The 12,719-nt window shown below is 51.5% G+C and overlaps 1 protein-coding gene across 4 annotated transcripts in view; it reads right to left on the bottom strand.

Annotated features, from left to right (window-relative positions):
* The window catches only part of DLG3 (discs large MAGUK scaffold protein 3), a 180,045-nt gene extending 167,819 nt beyond the window's left edge, over positions 1-12,226 (bottom strand). For all 4 annotated transcript variants that reach the window (XM_032797359.2, XM_032797365.2, XM_032797373.2 and 1 more), the window contains exons 1-2: positions 11,693-12,226; positions 8,499-8,630 (exon numbers count right to left, since the gene is read on the bottom strand). In XM_032797359.2, the coding sequence (XP_032653250.1) occupies positions 8,499-8,630; positions 11,693-11,708 (148 nt within the window). In that variant the 5' untranslated portion in view covers positions 11,709-12,226. The remainder of the gene's footprint in view (positions 1-8,498; positions 8,631-11,692) is intronic.
* Between the last annotated feature and the right edge of the window lie 493 nt (positions 12,227-12,719).

Below are 12,719 nucleotides of genomic sequence, written 5' to 3'. Positions count from 1 at the left end.
TCTAACATACCCACCTGCCATACCCGGTTCCGGTTCCTAGAGGGACAGCTACCCCTCAGACACACACAGCTAATAAAAAGGCAACAACAGAACAATTAGCAGATCTACTTTTACGTCTACATACAATGTCGTTCAGACCAAAATACTCCCACAAGGGCTCAGGGCCCTTATGCTAACTTTGGTTCAGAGATGTAGTCGTTTGCATCCACACCCTTCAGATGGAGAGCACAGACCTGTCCTGCTTCCCCAATAGCTCTGCCCGCACTTCAGTGAAGACACTGCCCAGACAGACAGGAGGGATTCTCTCCTTGGTGTAGGCAGCCAGGTTGACAGGAGAATTCTTCTGTCGACCTAGCGCCGTTGGCACTGGCGGTTAGGCCAGTTTAACTGTGGTGCTCGGGGAGTGGATTTTACACACCCCTGAGCGACATCCTTATACCAACCCAAGCTCCTAGTGTAGACCGGGCCTAAGAAACTGCTCTCCTCTGTGCAAGTCAGTCCAAACGGGGCCAGCGTGTACACACCAGTGGTTACACAAGTATTTGTGAGACAGCACCGAGACACTGAGCACTAGCATTCTTGGTTCTTCTTGGCTAAGGTTACAAACATCGCAGCCAGATGTGACCAAGCCTCTCTTTGGGTTGTCTGCAGGGACTGAACCTGGGATCTTTGGTTGTAAGCTAAAGCAGATTTCTAAGGTTCTACACTGCAATTAGATACCAGCGGCTGACCTGGGCTCGTGAGGTTCAGCCTAAGGGGCTGTTTAACTGCAGTGTAGATGTTTGGGCTCAGGTTGGAACCTGGGCTCTAGGACCCTGCCATCTGGGAGGATCTCAGTGCTTGGGTTGAACCCGAGTCTGAACAGCTACACCACAATTAAACAGCCCTGTGACCCTGAGCCCCCCAAGCCCGAGTCAGCTGGCACAGGCTAGTCACGGGTGTATAACTGCAGTGCAGAGGTACCCTTAGTCTACAAACACTAAGAGTCATAAACCGCAACAGTCTAGAGTGTGACACAGAGCCACTCTTGTAGCGTAAATTTAGCATGATCCCTCTGAAAGGCCATATAGCAAGGTGGCATCTGGTATGTTAGAAACCTGATTTCTGTTCCTTGTTCTGCCTAATGGGCAAGTACAACGGTCTTCTTTGTAAAACTGGTGAATAATAGTTATCCCCAGCGGACTGAAACCCTGCCTCACACTAAGGATTGCAAATGTCACAGCCGTACGAACAGCAGCTAGAAGAGCTAGGTCTCGGATGTATGGTCTCTGGGATAGCAGTTTAGTGCACCTTCCCTATACCCCATGGTACTATGGGGAAGTCCCTTCCTCCCCACACAAAAATCACATACAGGCTGCAGTTTTTGAATCATCATGAGACTCCTAAAGCATGTTGGTGAGAGCTGGCTATTCCTATGGTCCCCACGGCCCCCCGAGTACCTGAACTGTTCCCTGGGCAGTTTCACTACAAATCACAAACCTGCTCACCAGCAGGCAAAGGCCTCAAACACATTAAGAAAAAGGCCAGGAAGCAAGAGGCAGCAAAACCTGTTTTCGCTGCTCATAGCCAGATAATTTCTTTTGTGCCTGAGCCCAGTGCTCATGCATTCCTGAGCAGCAGCAGCAGCAGCAGCACTCTGTCCGGAAATAACCACCCTCTCACACAGTGTCTCTAAGCCAAGCACAGCCTGTTCCCGGTGCAGAGCCGGACACAACTCCGCCCCCACCAGTCGCTACCCAAAGCAAGCAGCCCCGTCCTAGCTCTAGCCCAGTAACACACACATTGCCTGAGAGAAGGCCTGTTCGCTGGGATGCACTAGCGGAGGAAGGCAGGTGCCACCCAGGTCCTGCAGGAGTGTGAGTGCCCCAGTTCTGAAGACAGACACATGCTTTTGGGTCCCCCCAGGGCACATAGGGGCTTAAAGAAAGCAGCCACCACATTCCTGAAAGCACACCAAGTGACAGACCTTCTCCTCAGCCCAGCACTGTCTGAGCCAGGGCAGGTGCCCTTCTGTGAGGCTGCACAGAGCCCAGCAAGTGGGGCTGCCAAGCTGCCTGGGTACTCACCAAACAAAGAATAATGCCACTCCTCCCTTGGGTTAGCTCTCCGCCAACCCCAGGAATTTACGCACATGTTAGGCTCCAAGCTGGAGAAACTCCACCCCAGTGGGAAAGCGAGCAGAGAGACAGCAAACCGACTGGGACTGAAACTGCCTCATCTCTCCCAGAGCTACACAGCTCCACTGGCTGCCACCACCACCACGGGCAATAAAGCCACACGCAACAAGGGGATTCCACCCAGGCTGAGCGCCATTCTCACAGGTTATTGTTATCATGAGCCCTCCCCAGAGTCTCTTTCTACTGTGCTAGCCCCTTGGTGCCCTGGGTGGAGCTCAGGACCCAGTTATGCTAGGCGATCTTCACACCTATAGTAGGAAGACAGTCCCAGATTGAAAGAGCCTATAATCTATGCATGTGATGAGACAACAGCTGGTGGATAAAACAGATACATGGAGTGGAGGAGAAGGTACCCAGCGAAGCTGCCCTGGGTTAGCAGCATCTGCACACATACACCTGCGTGTCACATGGTTTGTCTGTCCTGTGGAGTGTAGGAGCTGCACTCCTGCTCAAAGGGACTCACTGACACATCACTGGATGTTGTTTATTCCAAACCAACTAGACCCTCAGAGAGGACCCTGGAAATCTGGCTCGTGAACAGACATTGTGGATTTCAAATGTATTTGATATGGAAATTCAGCTAATTGGCCAGGGCCTCCCTGCTGGACTCAGCCTCTCCCCCAGATTAGCCTATTTTGAGCCAGATGACACAGGAATGTAGCTGAACGCCACTCCTGCTCTAACAAAACACCACCAGCCAGTTTATCTTTATGCCTCCTGCTGACACCATGGTGCCCCCTGACCAGCTGCTGCATGTTCTGCTGAGGACGAGGGCTCTGCATTCCTCTCCAAAGCCATGGAACAGCTCTGTCATCGTTCCCAGGATGATCATTCATAGCTCCTGTCTCTCGGGGAGGGAAGACAGAGCTCCTGCAACCCGGCAGAAATGGGAAAAAGGAGCAGAATGCAAGGAGTCAGCGGGGCAGAAGAGGCGAGACTATGTGGTACAGATGCGAACTGCCTAGGTCATATGGTGACGTGAACCTCAGAAATGCCTGAAAGAGAACTGGTTGGCATTAATTACCATGATAGGGTGTACTGAGAATGGATAGATGGATCCTCCAGGCTCTCACTACCTGGCCAGCGCTAACCAGATGCTCTTGAGCTCTCACTTGCACCACCGTTTACTCAGAAGATTTCATAAGAGCCTGAGACACATCTGAGGTCTGGGGGAACAGCAGAGCTGGGGCATTTCTTCTCTTTCCAAGGGACTGGGGAATCAGACATCCCTTTAAGAGACCTCTGAAGACACTTTGGAATTGCTGCACATTTCCCTTGAGGTCTGGAATCTCTAGACAACTGGCAGGCGGAATCCAAGGAGAAGAGTTCTGATAAGGAGCTCCTGTGTCTCATTTAAGATTATTTCTGCTGTAAATTGTTCCCTGGTATTGTCTTTATATTTTTGTATCTTAAGAGACACTCATAACTAGTTCCTGCCCAGAATTTATCCTGATCTGTACAGCATAAAGCAGAGCAGCCTCTGGGTTCCAGATGTTAAATCATTTCTGTTTTTTAAAAAAATCCTTTACCAAGGTGTAACATTTTTAAATGGCCTCGTTTTTATGTAACCTACAAATTATATATTTGTTATTCCCTCTGCTGGCTCCACACACAACTAAAATTAATGGTAGCTTGGATACAAGTGATCATGACTTGATCACATCTATAATGTGCACAGAGAATAAAATTAAGACAAGTAAAATATATACTTGGGAGATTAACAGGTCCAATTTCACAAAGCTGAAAATAATTATGAGCCAAATTGGCCGTGAGGAAGAATTTGTTCAGAAAAATCTGAAAGATAATTGGAAATAATTTAAGGACACCTTACGAGATGTCCCAAAAGCCACAATCAAGCAGAAGACTATACTGGTTCAAAAAAGACCTGTTTTAGAGGGGAAGTGAATGCAGCTATAAAAAATATGCACACACAAAAGTGTAACAAATGAAAGAAGGAGGAAGTTGATAGCAATTAATATAAATGAGAAGTTAGGAATGGTAGAAAATTGATAAGGAAAGCAAAAGGGACACAAAGAGAAATCTATGGCCAGCATAGGTAAGGACACTAAGAAGAAGTTTTTAAAATGTATTATGAACAAAAAGAATCCTGACAATGGTGTTGGTCTACTTCTAGATGGAAATCGTAAAATTATCAATAATATCCAGAAAAAGCAGAAGTGTTCAACAAATATTTATTTTCTGTAGTTCAGGGAAAAACAGAGGATATAATCTCATCATATGGTGATAACACTCCTTCTATGCCACTAGTATCTCTGGAGGATGTTAAACAGAAGCTACTAAAGTTAGACATTTTTAAATCAGCAGGTCCAGATAACTCGCAGCCAAGAGTTTTAAAAGAGCTGGCTAAGGAGCTTGCTGGACTGGTAAATGGTTATTTTCAATAAGTCTTGGAGCATTAGGGAAGTTCCAGGAGACTGGAAGAGAACTAATGTGGTGCCAGATGAGATGACCCAGGCAATTATAGGCCTACCACCCTGACATCAATCCTAGCAAGATAATGGAGTAGCTGATATGAGACTCGCTGAATAAAGAATTAAAGGGGAGGGTAATGTAATTAATGCAAATCAACATGGATGTATGGAAAATAGATCCTGTCAAACTAAGCTGGTTTTTTTTTTTTTGATAAGATTACTAGTTTGGCTGGTAAAAGTAATAGTGTTGATTTAATGTCCTTAGACTTCTCAAAGGCATTTGACTTGGTACCATGCGACATTTTGATTGCCCGACTAGAATAATATAAAATTACCATATTGTTGTATGCAGCGTTGTACCCGTGTTAGTTCCAGGATATTAGGGGGACAAGGTGTGTGGACCAACTTCTGTTGATGAGAGGGATAAGCTTTCGAGCTACACAAAGCTCTTCTTTAGGTCTGGGAAGTGTACTCAGAGTGTCACAGCTAAATACAAGGTGGAACAGTTTGTTTAGCATAAGCAAATATAGATGTGTACAACTAGGAACAAAGGATGTGGTCCACACTTACAGGATGAGGGACTCTACCTTGGGAAGCAGTGATTGAAAAAGATGTTAGGGTCATGATAGATAATCACCTGAACATGTGACACTGTGCCCAAAAGATAATGCAATCCTGGGATGCATAAATAGGGGATATTGAGTAGAAGTAGAGAGGTTATGTTACCTCTGTATTTGGCATTGGTGCGACCACTGCTGGAGCACTGTGTCCAGGTGTGGTGACCACAATTCAAAACGATGTTGATAAATCAGCCACAGTTCAGAAAAGAGCCATAAGGATGAGTAAAGAATTAGAAAACATGCTTTATAGTATAGTCTATACTCAAGGATCTCAATCTATTTAGCTTAACAAACAGAAGGTTAAGGGATGACTTGATTACAGTCTGTAAGTACCTACATGGAAACAAATATTTAATAATGGGCTCTTCAATCTAGCAGAGAAAGATCTAACATGATCCAATGGCTGGAAGGTGAAGCTAGACAAATTCAGACTGGAAATCAGGTGCAAATTTTTAGCAGTGAGAGTAATTAACTATTGAAATAATTTACCAAGGGTCCTGGTGGATTCTCCATCACTGACAATTTTTACCTCAAGATGGGATGTTTTTCTCAAAGCTCTGCTCTAGGAATGATTATGGGACAGTTCTGTGACCCATGTTATGCAGGAGGTCAGACTAGATGATCACAATGGTCCATTTTGGCCTTGGAATCTATGAGTCTATGAAAACAGAACATTCTTTTTAGATGGTTATAAATTTGGTATCAAACAGCTAACTCTTCATTTTAATGCCCAGATAATTAGTGTGTGTCCCCATTGAGCAAGCCACTATAGTTTTAGCAGAGATCCTGGCCAGTCAGAAAACCCCTCTACAAGGATCAGTTTATCAAAGGAAAAGACAGCAGTAGGGAGTGATTTCCCTAGCCCATTTTGAAGGAGAATCATCTATAGCAGCAGTTCTCAAACTATGGGTCATGACCCTGTTTTAATGGGGTCACCAGGGCAGGCATTAGCCTTGCTTGGGCCTGGGATTGAAGCCAATGCTGAAGCCCAAGCCCCACTGCCCAGGGCCGAAGCCTGAGGGCTTAAGATTATAGGCCCCCTGCCTGGCTTTGGCCCCCATGCTCCTGGCGGTGGGGCTTGGGGGGGGCTCAGGCTTCAATCCCCAGTCCTGGGGTCGTGTAGTAATTTTTGTTGTCAGAAGGGCGTTGCAGTCCATTGAAATTTGAGACCCCCAGATGTACAGGCAGGTTGGATTTCAGTCTGGTGGGATACGGTTACAGATGCCATCCAAATAAATTGTACTACTCAGGCCTGGAAACGGGAGGTGGAAAGACATTACTGGCCACTGAGTTCTCTCTCTGTTCAAAACACCTGTTCTTCTCTATAGCCTGAGCCCACATGACTCAGCAAATGGAGCCACACAGCACCCCATGAGCCATTGCACCTGAGTGCTGACAAGCTTCTGCCTATGCTGTGCCCACATGAAGTGGGAGTGAGTGAGGCAGCAGCGTGGCCCGGAGCATGCCAACAGAGCATCCATCCAGCAGGAAAGGAGGTGGGAGCCAGCATCCTAGAAATACCCATCCTGCCTCACCAGCTTCAAATGTGCTGTCATTAACTATTCATAGTCATTCATTTAGCAAGACAGCAGTTGGAGTGTTAGGTTGTATGTCAAGACACAATTCCCTGCTCTCCCACAGACTTCATATATGACCTAGGCTTAGGCAAATCACTTAGCTTCTCTGTGCCTCCATTCTCCTGTGTCCCATAAGGAGGTTAGCACTTTCCTGCCTCTCCAGGTGTTTGCGGGGACATGCCTTAAAGATCATGAGGCTCTCAGGTACTGGGATGATAGGGGCCATACAAGTACCTTAGGGAGAGGCCAAGTTAATTTCATTTAGATGTCCACAAACCATGGTGGTTCTCACACATGTATTCATTATTTTAGCTTATTAGCAGACTAATTCCCGCAGATACCTTTTTGTCTCTGGCTTGCTGGAGCATTCACAATTGGAGTGGTGTTAATGTTGATTGGACACATAAGTCACATGGTAGGGTTTGTGCACCTCAAGGGTTACTGTTTAAAGCAGGTTTCTGCCAGGAATTCTGCCAGTCCTGAACTCAGAATTTCGTTTAGTGAATAGTCTGTAGTAATCACTTAAAATTTGCTGCTTCCAGGAACAGTCCTGACCATTAATTTGTTTGCTAGAAAATTCATGGGAAGTGAACAGGAAAGGGGCATGAAAGCAGGAAGTTGGTGTGTGTAAAATTCAACAGGATAGTGTGGGAGTTTCTCTCATTGTATTTGTCTAGTTTCTAATAAGACTCCAACTGCACTGATGTAATTTCAGGGGGTTGCTGTGCTGAGATCCAAGGCATTTTCAGGACTCTGACCTGCAAGATGCGGCTGCCTATTACGACCATTTCTCAGGTATAGTTCTTTTCCCTCAACACATCGTATTCCTTGCAAATACTCCAGGTTTGGAGTTCCTGAAAGACAGGGCGGCATTGGGAGCTGCTTTCCCAAACCTGTGAAATATTATCTGCAACAGGAAGCAAGTGGAGAAGAACGTACTTCTCCCCAAGGGATGGTAATAAGAATAGAGAGAAGCAATGTCAGACACAAGCAGGCTTTGTGTGGCAGGGACGGGAGGGGAAGGTGCATAAAGCTCCATCACACGATCCATAGCTGACGGGCCACAAACACCATCATGTTTGAACACTGCAAGCAAGGAGTGCTTTATAAAACTTCAAGGACCCTTAATGTGCACTGGCCTGGGCATCCCAGGGGTGAAAAAAAATCCACATTGCCCCACAAATCTGCGTGAAAAAGAAAGACTGAGGCATCAATTAGAAGGTTAAGACCAGTCAGTGAGAGGAGCATTCTGGGAATCGTAGTCCACAGGACCTATGCATGACCCACTTTGCCTTTCACTATTACAGTTACGGTCTCCCAGGTTAAGCCATTTAACAGCTCCAGCTGCACTGAAGCTTTGCACTCTTTCACATGCTTTGAATGGAATCGTTCTGTGCCACTGTGCAGCCACACTAGGAGCTAGGTATTGAGCTCAGGTCGCAGACTCCCACGGACAAAGTGGGGTTCCAGGGCTCTTCCCTGGCCCCAGAAAAGCCTTGACACACAGGTTGCAGAAAGTTCCTTAGAACTCACTCCCCCGAGAAGCTGGGCTCCTGACGCAGACACTAGGAGATCAGAGCCCGGGTCCTCTGCTCCTCACTCTGAGAGGGGAGGGTTATGCGTGTGCGTCAGCCACAGAGTGGCTGTTCAGTGCGAAGCCAGCAGTCAGCTCACTAGGTGGAAGGCACTTACCCAGCAGGGCCTGAAATAGGTCACTTCGGAAGATGTGCGAGACCTTTCCGATAGAGGCCTTCAACTGCTGCTCCTCTGGAGCCCTCAGCGTGGTTTGGTACCTGGTCAGAATCGCCACTGCCCGTTGAGCATCTGGAGAGACAGCACAGGAGAACTCTCAGACAGCATTAGAACATCACGTAACACATTGCGTCACCCACAACAACACAAACACGTCACCACCCATCACTGCCCCGTGGCACTTCTCCGTACCCAGACCAGGAAGGGGTCTGCTACCTACCAGATCAATCCCTGCCACCAGGGACCCCTCAGGCACACCAGTGAAAGTGGGCCAGACCCTGCACCGCTGATTTACCAGGCAGTGAAAGACGAAGGGTCACTGCTGAAGCCAGGCACAAGTTATGGAACTAGTGGTTCTGTGGGTCTGATTCCTCTGATCCTGAAGGTAAGAGACGGGACAGACTGTACCCACCTACCCCCAAACATGCTGGAATTACACTGCAACCCCAACCCTCAGCATCTGGCCCTAAGGCAGACAGGCCAATCCAGGGGATGCACCCAGCTGCACTGCATGCTGGGATCCCAGTCTCCATAGGAGCAGGGCTGTTAGCACCACTGGAGGGAGGGGAGAAGTTTCTGCCTGCATTGCATCCTGGGAATCATGGTCTCCATGTGAGGCCACTCTCCCGGCAGGGGAGAGCAGCCACAAGCTAGGGCAGTTATGCACAATGGGTGTTGCCCACTGGCTCCCCCCAGGCCACAGCTGGCTCTCAACGGGGCTGGGTTTGGACAGCCCCCTGCTCCCCAAGCTGGTCTTTGGCAGACAGGAGTCAAGTCTGCTCTGAGCTGCCTGTTAGGCTACCTCACATTATGGACATGCTGCCTTCACCAAAAGAGAGAGAGGCTGGAATGGCAAGGTTGGCTTGGGTCCAGGCCGGGGCTGGGATTGAAGCACACAGATGGGCTTGGGAGCCACGGGCTGGGACAGCAGGGGCCTGACCCATTTCCATCTGGACAGCTGAATGTTTCTCTGGATGAGCTCAGCTCTATAAACCCGATGGCCAGCTCCTATAGCTCAGCAGCAGCCCCTTGTCCTAGCAGAGCAACCGATCTCACACAAACAAGAAGGTTTTGCACAGACCTTGGGCTGGTCCCATCCCTGTCAGCAAATGTTTCCCTTTGTTATGGAGGCAGCAGGAAAAACAAAGGACTTCTGTGTGGGGGAGGAGGGAGGTCAGGGCACATCTCTGGACCTAGGAACTCACGCAAAAGGGTTGATCTGCCTTGCTAGTCCTGCAGCATCCAGCGCTCACAGCAGGGGACAGAGCACAGAACAAGGGGATCTGTGTCCCTCAGAGCCTAGACTCAGGCCACCTGGGGTCCCTGTTCCCATTCTCTGGGCCTGGGGATTTCTGCAGGGACATGGTCCCGGCAGGGAGACAGAAACCCCCCCAATCTCCTCTTGGCTGGAAAAGGAAGGTGGTTTTGTCTGTGTCACCTTTCCACACTGGTGTATTGCAGGCCCCAGAATGGAAAGAGGAAGCAGGTGAAGCATGAATAAGCCTGAATACAGACTCCCTTCCCCCCAGAGCGGGTGAGAGGCTGGGATCTCCTGGGACACCAGCTGGATTCACTGGGTTTGCCAGGGATTCCAGGCTCCTGCCAGCCCTGGAACCTAAAGCCCCTCTGCCTACAGAACCCGTTCAGCCCAGGCAGCAGCTGCCCCGGCTTCGCATACATGCTGCCCAGCTCACCCTTCCCTGGCCAGAGGGTCAGTCTTGTAGCCTGTTCACTCTGTGGCCTGGCCCGAGACTAACACAGCGGAGCCAGCAAGGGCCCGTGTGAGGAGGCTGGCTGCCCCCTAAATGGCCAGAAAACTAAAACTCATGCTGCTTTGGCTGTGGAAAGCGCATGAACCCAGGGGAGCCCGAGACACATCCCTCCCCTGCGAGGCTGCACAGAGAAGGTCCGGTACTGTCTGGGCGTGACGGATACAGTGCACTGAACCCCACACAGGCCCACCCCACAGGTGCTGGGGAGCGGGTCTGCCCAATCTTCATCCCACAAAACAGAACCTCTGCAAGTGCCCCAGAATAGCCTCCTGCTGTAACAACTGGGTTCCACCCTGGCCTCACTCCCAAGTGGTCCTGTACAATCAGAAGTGAACGCAGCCTGAAGCTGGGGGGTGGGCTCTCACCACACTAGACCAGGAGGAGGGGAGGGCCATGTCCCCTGGCCTACGACTACAGACAAAACTGGACTCCAGGGAACCATGTCACACGACAACCCCATGAGGCCTGGTGGATGCAGCAGTGACTGAAGAGAGCCTGAGCCCAGGTGCTCCCGCCCGCTATCAAAGGGCTAAAGGCCCGAGGGACCAGCACAGGGGGGTGAGCACACAGCTGACCCCCAGACACAGCTCCAGGTCAGGCCCTCAGCACACTGAGACCAGCAGGACCTTGCCAGTGCCTGCACCCGTGGCCCAGTCCGTGCCCAGGGGCTCTGGACCTTGCTCACGCTGTGCCACGGCTGGCTGCAGCTTCTCCTGGAGCTGGCTGGCAGAGGTGCCCCGGCAGACATGCCTAGGGGAGCCGCTGGGCTTTTTCCAGTCAGGTGTGGCCTGGCAGGCACCTGGGCATTAGCCCCACGCAGGGGCTCATGACAGCCAGGGTGCTTTTGCGCCAGTGCTGGTGCTGGGCAGAGCTGGGAACTGCGGGACCAGCAGGATGGGGAGGGGGTTGCTACTGCAACTAGCACAGGAGGAATTGCAGAGGCACCTCTGGGCAGAGCATCCCAGGGCAGGGCATCTCCTCTGGTTTCCTACCCGCCAGTGCCCTGAACTCACCCACACTCTGGGAGCCCAGTGGGGTTGGCACTGGACAGAGCTGCTCTGCAGCCAGAGCCCATCCTCACTCCCAGGTGTCTCTGGGCCCCCTTCGGTCCTGGGGACAAGGAGCCAGCTCTGCCCAGCCCAGGGGAGCTGGGAAAACTGGCTTTACTTGCACTTGGCCCTGACGGCTCAAAGCCGAAGCCAGGTGTCTAGTCAAAGCTCCTTCTCTCTGGGACCGGGGCACTGCCAAGGCAGCTCTGGGCTGGGCTGTTTGAGGCTCTACGCCTCCCTGGCTGCCCCCAGTGCCAGGTGTCTCCTGCCCTCGCCCCAGCAGCCTGGCCAGGGCTCGGGCTCCAGTCCTTACCTTGCCTACTGATCATCTCTCCGCTTGGCAGAGCTGCGGTCCCTTGGCAGCCGCTTCCTCCAGTGCTTGTGGCCCCAGGCGCCTGCTCTCATGTCAGCCCCCCAGGCTGGTCCCTGGAGGGAGCAAGTGGCTGGGACCCCCCAGCCTGCCCCTGCCCTGGGAAAGCGATACAAGGAACTGGCAGCCTCCTTCCCCAGCCGCAAAGGCTCCTGCAGTCTGGGAACCGGCCCTTTCCCCCCAGCTACTGCCCAGCCTGGCCAGTGCTGGGACCGTGCCCCGGGGCAGCCCCAGGCGAGCCCCTCGGGCCAGGCCCACACCAACTCTGCCAGGCCAGGGAAGCAGTGAGCTCCCTGCTGTCGCCCTGGGCTGTGTGGAGTGCAGGGGCTGGGCTGGCTCAGGGGCGGGCCCAGCCATGGAGGAGGGCTGGCCTGCACTGCTGGCAGCAGGGGAAGGGGGGCCTGGCCCCGCACAGTCCCTTAGACCCGGGCCTGGCCCAGCCCTGCCGCCTGTGTCAGCACTTCAGGGCTTGGTTCTAAGGCAGTGCTGGGCTGGGCCGGACATTAACCCCGGCACTGCCAGAGGAGAGGGACGCCAGGCCCAGCAGCCAGGGGGGTGGGACTTTGGGGGACCAGCCCCCCCGCCCCAATATTAGGGGCTTTGCATACATAGACATCCATCACACCCTCCTGCAGAAAAAAAGTGTCTCAATTTTTCACACTTGTCCCCTGGTCACCCTCATGCTATGCCCCCCCCCCCCATTACCCCTGTCCATGTCCCTCCCCCTAAGCCAGGGCTGGGAGCTGCAGCTCTGGGGGGTTGGAGGGAGGGACACAGGCAGGGGTAAGAGGCTGGGGTCACAGTTGGGGGCAGGGCTGGAAGCAGAGCTGGGTAGCACTCCCTTCCATCCCCTTGTGGGGGCTGCCCAAGGCCCCAGCTGCTTCCCCCTCCGAACATTCCTCTGTGCTCTCCAGGGGAGCGCACCCCACAGGCTGGGGGCCTCTGCCCTAATAGGACTTCAAATTATGTG

Source organism: Chelonoidis abingdonii, chromosome 8 (genome assembly GCF_003597395.2).
Source record: "Chelonoidis abingdonii isolate Lonesome George chromosome 8, CheloAbing_2.0, whole genome shotgun sequence".
Taxonomy (NCBI): domain Eukaryota; kingdom Metazoa; phylum Chordata; order Testudines; family Testudinidae; genus Chelonoidis; species Chelonoidis abingdonii.
Note: the sequence above shows the minus strand (reverse complement) of the source record. Positions and strands in the feature narration are given on the sequence as shown.